At 40.5% G+C, this 7,699-nt stretch overlaps 1 protein-coding gene across 2 annotated transcripts; it reads right to left on the bottom strand.

Annotated features, from left to right (window-relative positions):
- Positions 1-2,742: 2,742 nt before the first annotated feature.
- supt4h1 (SPT4 homolog, DSIF elongation factor subunit) lies at positions 2,743-4,309 on the bottom strand. 2 transcript variants are annotated; one of them, XM_020624544.1, is made up of 5 exons: positions 4,102-4,309; positions 3,613-3,719; positions 3,468-3,523; positions 3,133-3,186; positions 2,743-3,046 (listed from the first exon to the last, which is right to left on the bottom strand). In XM_020624544.1, the coding sequence occupies exons 1-5, from the start codon at positions 4,168-4,170 to the stop codon at positions 2,979-2,981; spliced, it is 354 nt and encodes a 117-aa protein (XP_020480200.1). In that variant the 5' UTR covers positions 4,171-4,309; the 3' UTR covers positions 2,743-2,978. The 2 variants fall into 2 exon arrangements, with proteins under 2 accessions (XP_020480200.1, XP_020480201.1); XM_020624545.1 differs by lacking the exon at positions 4,102-4,309 and adding an exon at positions 3,826-4,065.
- Between the last annotated feature and the right edge of the window lie 3,390 nt (positions 4,310-7,699).

Below are 7,699 nucleotides of genomic sequence, written 5' to 3'. Positions count from 1 at the left end.
CGTGGAGCTCACTGTGGCAACAGAAGGGGAAATAAAACAAGAGAAAGACATTTAGAGAACCTTTGCAGTATTGTCAGTAACTCTCTTTATGTTAATATTCCTATACAGCTAAATTAGAATTTCAGTTGAAAAGATGAATTATTAATTCTGTGTGCAACAATGAAATGGTTTTTCAGAGAAATGTGAGGTTTTATTTCAGAACCTTGTAAAATGTAGATCCCAGCTTATTTTTTATCACTAGTTTCCTAAAATCCATCTACACTATCCTTTTCAGTTATCTGCAATGTGGTATTAGTGCTTACACATGCAAATACATTTATTCAAGTACAACTTAAGTACAAATATAAGATACTTGTGCTCAAGTTCTGTTTTGTTTGTTTGTTTTTTGCTCCATCTGTTTATCTGACAGCTACTCTTACTGGTTACTTTACAGATGAAAGCTGTATCAAGCTTTACTCTAAACAATCACTGTATAAAACAAAAACTACCTTACACAAAGGTAACATTCTACTGACATGTGGATGGATCATAAATATAATATATTTAAATATAATACACAGACGGAAGCCATTCTGCGATGTAAGTACTTTTACTTTTGATATATTAGTAGGTTATACTGTTAACACTTTATATTTTTATTTAAATATGTTTTGAAATGCAGGACTTTCACTTGTATTGAAGTACTTTTACCATATAATACTGAGTTCTACTTAGAGTAGCTGAAAACTGTCTTTTAGTGCAGATCACAATTTCACTGTCAAGTACAAAGTAAAAAGGATGGCAAGACTGAAAGAGAATAACTCTTTGTGCTAATACAGAATCCTCACAGACTCTTGTAACGTAAGAGTAACATGACCAAGCTACCTGTGGCACTCCTGCACATCCTGCACTGCAAGACACCAGTGCAGAGAATGCAGTGTGAGGCATAACTCTTGTAATTATTGCCTTGGCTTGTAGTTTGACAAACAGCCTAGTCAACAGATCATTTCTTTGTACAGTAGAGGTGTTAAATGAGAAATTATTATATTGGCATTAAGAACAGATGCCTAAGACTTCCTCTTTTAATATTAACATTTTTTAACATAGATGTTACTTCCTTGTTTCAATAATGTTGCACATCATTTCATCTCTTTCTCCCATCTCTCTATCCAGAGTCCTTTGTTGTCTGTCCAGAAAAGTAAAGTGAGACTCCACTGGGACAGCTTTCCTCTCACATCACAGATACAGTACATTGACCTTTTTATGATGTTTTCACCTCATTTTACCTAACTGTATTTAAAGTCCTTGCTAGAAATAAATGTTTATTTTTCTTTGTTTGTATTATTTGTGCCCTGCTTCACTTCACTAAACTATAACCTCTGGGTTTTTTTTAATCAAACAGTGGTTTTCACTCATGTGCTTTTGAAACAACGTATCAGCACCTGATGAAATAAGAGATTAGCAAGAGCTCTCTGTGCTCACTCAGGCTACAGAGATGTAGAGTCCTTTGTGTGCATGACCTAATCCATCAGTCAGACATCTGGATCCTCTGGCAATAAGCAAATACTGTTTCATCCAAGATAGTAATGTAACAGTAAATGATATGCACGGCAGCACAGGATACAGGATGATAACCTATAAACTTGTTATTTTGTACAGGTTACTGTACAGTGAAACGGAAGCCAGTGGGTGATGATGTATAAACAGGAATAATAGCTTTGGTGATATCCCCCCCTGCTAGCAGTGAATGGTACTGCAGGGAAGCTAGGTATTCAGTAAAAAGGACCATTGTGTGACCCAAATAAATAAGCACAGAAAATGGTAGATACGTTCAGAGTGAGCACAATAAACACCAGGACACTGGTTCATGCACCTGAACCTGATTCTCTCATGATACATAATGATGTAGACCAACATCTATTACTGTGTGGTGTAACACTGACACATTAGCAGTGACATATTAGCATCAGTGCTTTTGAGCTAAATGCCAGTTTGGTTACAGTGACAGTGCTAACATGCTAAACTTTAGCAAGCACAATGTGTGTCACGCTCATCTTATTTTACTAACTAGTTAATTGCAAGAAACATACAGCTAAGGCTAATGTCATTAGTTTTGCAGGTGTTACTGTTGCTAATGGACAAATCTAAATTTTGACTTGATGTTGCTGTTCAATGAAAAGTCAGTGCTACAGTTCACCTTGAGTGGGACATAAATGTCTGTACAATCCAGCCAGGAGCTGATGAGATGTTTCAGCCCGTACCAATTTGGTGAACCAACTGGCAATGCCATCACAAGGACTTATAAATGAAGTTAGGTCCATTCTTCTCCATGACTAAACTGTTTTGCATGTGGTGGTGTATGTGGTGAAGCTGAGGTTCATTAATCATGGTCTCTCAGTCACTCAGGGACACTGCATGCTGTGTCAGTCTACATTCTGCCTTGCTGTGCTCAACTTATTTTTCCAGGCAAAGAAAACGTACCTCTGTCTCTTTATATTAGCAGGTGCTACAACTGGGCAAACACATCACTGACTTGTGGGCTTCAATGTGCTTTGTGTTTGTTCTAGTTCATTCAGAGAATTATATTTGTTGTTTTTACTACTGTACTGTATCAGTTCTGGCATTGAGACATCCTACAACATATCTCACTTCTGGGCATTATCTAATGAATAAGAGACTGTTGTGAAGTTAAAAACTGAATCAGCAAATCTCAGTGTATTTGCACATTACAAACTCAAAAAACAATTTTTATGACAGCTGTTCAAGTTCTTATAAAACAATTATTTTTATTATTATTCAAAGATTGAGCCACTTTTCTCCTCTATAGTAGCCCATGTTAATATGTCTATACATAACAAAAAACAAAAATTGAACAATCAGAAGGGGCAGTTCCATAAGACATCCCAATTTAAACCGAGTCCCATTGTTGTTACTTGTCGCTGGAGTTGCAGCATTATCTGGTGTGGCTGATCAGATGACATAATTTGGAGCAGCAGGGTTTACGTCTTCACTGCTGTATCTCTGGATTTGTAGATCACTCCTCTGCTTTTCAACTCTCTCACCACACCTTCACAAAAGAAGAAAAATATTGCACTGTAAACAGCAAGTGAGCATTTGCAATACATTGAGGCAGTATAGTTAGATTCAGTATACCTGGAGGTAGTCTGCCTGTCACAGACACTGCATATACACCTGGCTTGAAGTTGCCTGTTGGATAGAGCACAAAATAAACACAAATGTTATGACTCAGATATTAATTCAAACAATCGATTAATCAATAATGCAGTATATTAACAAGACTGTGATTAAGACTATATTCAACAGCACTGGGGTAAACCAACTTGAAAGATGGCTTATTCATTTTTATTGAGAAGTGACTACATATATAGAAAATAAGTAATACAAATGTTGGTTGGTTTGGAGTTTCTCTGCTTCCTAGTGGTCAAAAATAGGTTCATGTAGCTTCAGGCACAGGTGCACATTCTTACCTATCCGCTGCCATTTAGCTACCCAACTGTCCTCGGGACTCATCATGGCTATCACACTGTGGGCAGACAGTAATGGTAAACAATATGAAAATACTATGTGCAATGTTTTTGGATAATTAATGTTTGGTATTAAATTAATGTTTACCCATCAAATGAGGAACTTGTGCATTCATAAACCATTTCTCGGTTGCCTTTCATCTGAAGGTAAGACTCACAATTGTCACAGCCGTCATATTCAAACTGGTCAATGGTCTAAAGAAAAACAAGGAGATTAGTCATGTAAGAATCCGGGGTTATAAGTGAATCGAGAAACATACAAATTACTCCAGATATCAGCACACGGCGTTGGTCAACTAACGTTATTATATCTGAATTTCCGAAGTTGTCTGCTTCTAACCATGGGTCAATGGTCACTATCTAAGGCAAATTTACAGTATGTTTATCGTAGCAAATGTGGCTTGTTACAAGCCGAAGCGCCTTATTGCCAACAGTCTTTCACTAATATTCAGTAAATAAAACTCAGCATGAAATAATTACTTCTAAGTTTTGGTTCGTGCCCGGGATATAATAAAACACAAATGTGCGCAGAGACTAACGTTAGCTGAGCGTTTATTTATCGCAGCCCACACTTTACCTTGACTAGCGAACAAAGAAGACAAGCTCGCAGATGGCGAAGGTCTTTGGGGACAGTTTCCAGGGCCATTGTACTAAACTCCTAAAGAAAATACTAATCAGTTACCCAACAATCAAAAGAATATGGTTTTGATTTTGAACTATAGATTTATATTTCGAACGTATTTCTGTCGCTGGCAATATGCGTCACTGACGAGGGCATAGAAGACGACATAGAGCCGTCCTAGTAATGTGCCTGTATAAAAATCTTATTATGCTTGAATTGTTGTTTAATTGTTTAGAGTTAACATAGTTTGTAGTTATTTGTTTTACGTTATAGACTGCACGAGATTACTACAGTATTAGGCAAAGATGGAGCCTTTGTTTTAGCACAGAGTGAAATTATACCTCCAGTCTCTCTCCTTCACCTTTTCATTCATCTTGACAGAAGATGGACAGTTGTGAAAGTATTTTTGTTTAGACTAGAGTATGTGGCTGATATTTTTTTTCTTGGTGAGTGTTAGCAGGCAGTGGAGGAAGACTTTCAGGGGGTGGGGGTGTCATAAAAGTATGTAAGTTTTCTCAACAAAATGTAATTGAATTATGAAATGTGAAAGTAAATAATGCAGAAAATTGTTCCTGCCATTGAGACATATAAAAAAATTCAAATATCATTTCTCTCTCACCTACTATTGAATGCCATATCATTTAAGAAACTACAATAGAATAAAAGTAGAATAGAATAAGAAAACTAAATTAAAGTAATTAGAATAAAACTAAATGGTACATCCTAATAGGCTATGACTCAAAACTATGTACAATCAGTGACAGTAGTGCAAATAATAACAAGAAGATTGTCAGATGGTTAGCATCACCAGGGGCGTTGGTGATGAGGTGCATAATAGCTTATGAAAAGTACATGGACAGTAGTGGAAATGACCCACAGCAGCAGATCTGATGATAAAAAATTACAGTCATGTCGTCCGCAAACTTGACAATGTGGTTGGTGCTGTAAGTTGGCACATGGTCGTGGGTCAGCAGTGTGAAGCCCCTGTGCTCAGTGTGATGGCCTTGGAGATGTTGCTGCCGACCGCACATTTTATGGCCTCCCTTTTAGAAAGTGCAGCACCCAGTTGCAGAGAGGTTTTGAATCCCAAGTGTCCAAGTTTTTGTATAAGCTGCTGGGGAATGATTGTGCTGAATGCTGAACTGAAGTTTAGGACCAGCATTCGCACGTAAGAATTCTTTGAATCTAGGTGGGTGAGGGCTGGATGTAGAACAGCAGGATTTTTCCATCCTCTATGGACCTCAGTTAACACTCAGTCTACACACTCATCCATCCTCTGAGGTACTTTGAGGATGTGACAGCAGCTGTGTCAGAGGTTGGAGAGAAAGTACAGGATGCTCTGAGGGAGACATGGACAACGTCTCACTGATGCTGACTAAAGTGGATGTTTCACTGCCACCACCAGAGCCCAAGACCAGAGATGGAGTCTTAAGACATTCACATGAAAACACACTGGATCCAAACACAGCAAATACATATTTGTTATTACTATTTACTCTTTCTGCAGTGCACAAATGCCATGCACTGCTAACATACAACAGACAGGCATTGCTGGATATCACCAACTCACACAGCCACTGGGAATTTACTGGTTTCATACCACCGGAGCTACAAATTATTGTTCGCTCCCGCAACAACAACCACCATCACCCCCAGGAAGCCTCCGAGGCACCAGGCACGAGCAAGCAGGCTGAAATCAAGGGAGAGAACCAGAGACGGAGATGCAAACGGGGCAAGAGAGTAGGGCTCCATGCTAGGCTAAAAGCTTGCACTACACGACCGCCACTACCCAGCCTCTTCCTAGCTAATGTACAGTCTCTGGAAAACAAACTGGACGAGCTAAGACCCCTGCACCCCACCCTCTGTGACTGGCTCCTGGACTTTCTGACTGGCAGGCCCCAGACTGTAAGGATTGGCAAAGGACTTCAGCTAGCATTATCACGAACATCTGTACCCCACAGGGATGTGTCCTCAGTCCCATACTCTACACCCTGTTCACCCACGACTGTGTCACCTCCCACAAAGACAACATCATCCTAAAGTTTGCGGACGACACCGCAGTGATAGGTTGGCGGGGACGAAGCAGCCTACAGGAGGGAGGTGGCTGGTCTGGTGTCATGGTGCAAGGACAATAATCTCAGTCACAACACAGACAAGACGAATGAGATGATAGTGGACATGAGGAAGGAGAGGAGATCTCATCAGCCGCTGTTAATCCGGGGGTTCAAATTGGAGAGGGTGAGCAGCTTCAAATACCTGGGCGTCCACATCAGTGAGGACCTCACTTTGACACTTAACACCACACAGCTGGTCAAGAAGGCCCAATGGCGGCTGTACTTCCTGAGGAGGCTGAGGAGGTTTGGCATGTTGCCTAGGATCCTTTGATGCAACTTCTACAGCTGCATCACTGAGAGCATCTTGACCAGCTGCATCACTGTCTGGTAATGCAGCACTACTGTTATGGACCGCAAGTGCCTGCAGAGAGTGGTAAAGACTGTGGAGAAGATCACCAGGACTCCACTGCCCTCTCTGCAGAGCATTTACCACAGCAGGGTGCGTAGGAAAGCTGCCTCCATCCTCAAGGACCCCACCCACCCCAAGCACGGACTGTTCATACCCCTGCCCTCCGGTCGGAGGCTCAGAAGTGTGAAAACAGGACTTCTAGACTGAAAAAGTCTTTTTTTCCCTCTGCCATCAGACTCCTAAACAGCAGACTCACGATCTACCTCATATAATTCCATCTGTACTGCTTACATACTCAGTTTGCACATGCATAATTGCACACTCACTGCTGAGTATTTGCACTTCACGGCTCCCACGCAGCATATATTCTGTCTGCATTATATTGTGTTCTTGTTGTATTCTTATTGTGCTTCTTTCACTTGCTGCTTTAAAGTGCCTTAGATTTGTGTTATTGCTCATCTACTTTATATTTCACTTGTATTGTTTGGCATTCATGTGGACGGCAAAGTAAAAATTTCATCGTACAGGGAAACACATTTCCTAACTGTGCATTTGACAAACACTTTGACCTTTGACCTTGACCTTATCTGAGGGAAACAGAAAAGCAACAGTAATGAGTGAACTACAGTCTTATTCTATTCACCCAGACAGATTCACAGAATGTTGTCAAGTCCTAAGTAGAGAGAGTCTGACTGGATGTTGTTACTGGGAGGTGGAGTGGAAAGGGAGAGGAGTTAGTGTAGCAGTCACATACAAGGATATCAACAGAACAGGGTAGTCGAATGAAAGTGCATTTGGATACAATGACAAATTGAACTCGTTACCTGGGACCGCAGTCTCAATGGTTACCATTAGTAACACACTACACTGTCATGGCCTAAAATCCTGCAGCACACGCAAAGTCCCTCTGCTCAAGCCAGCACATGTCCAGGCCCGTCTGAAGTTTGCCAAAGACCATCTGGATGATCCAGAGGAGGCATGGGAGAAGGTCATGTGGTCAGATGAGACCAAAATAGAACTTTTTGGTATAAACTCCACTCGCCATATTTGGAGGAGGAAGAAGGATGAGTACAATCCCAAGAACACCATC

This window comes from Monopterus albus, unplaced genomic scaffold, assembly GCF_001952655.1.
Source record: "Monopterus albus unplaced genomic scaffold, M_albus_1.0 scaffold330.1, whole genome shotgun sequence".
NCBI classification, from domain to species: domain Eukaryota; kingdom Metazoa; phylum Chordata; class Actinopteri; order Synbranchiformes; family Synbranchidae; genus Monopterus; species Monopterus albus.
This window is presented reverse-complemented; position numbering and strand designations above follow the sequence as displayed.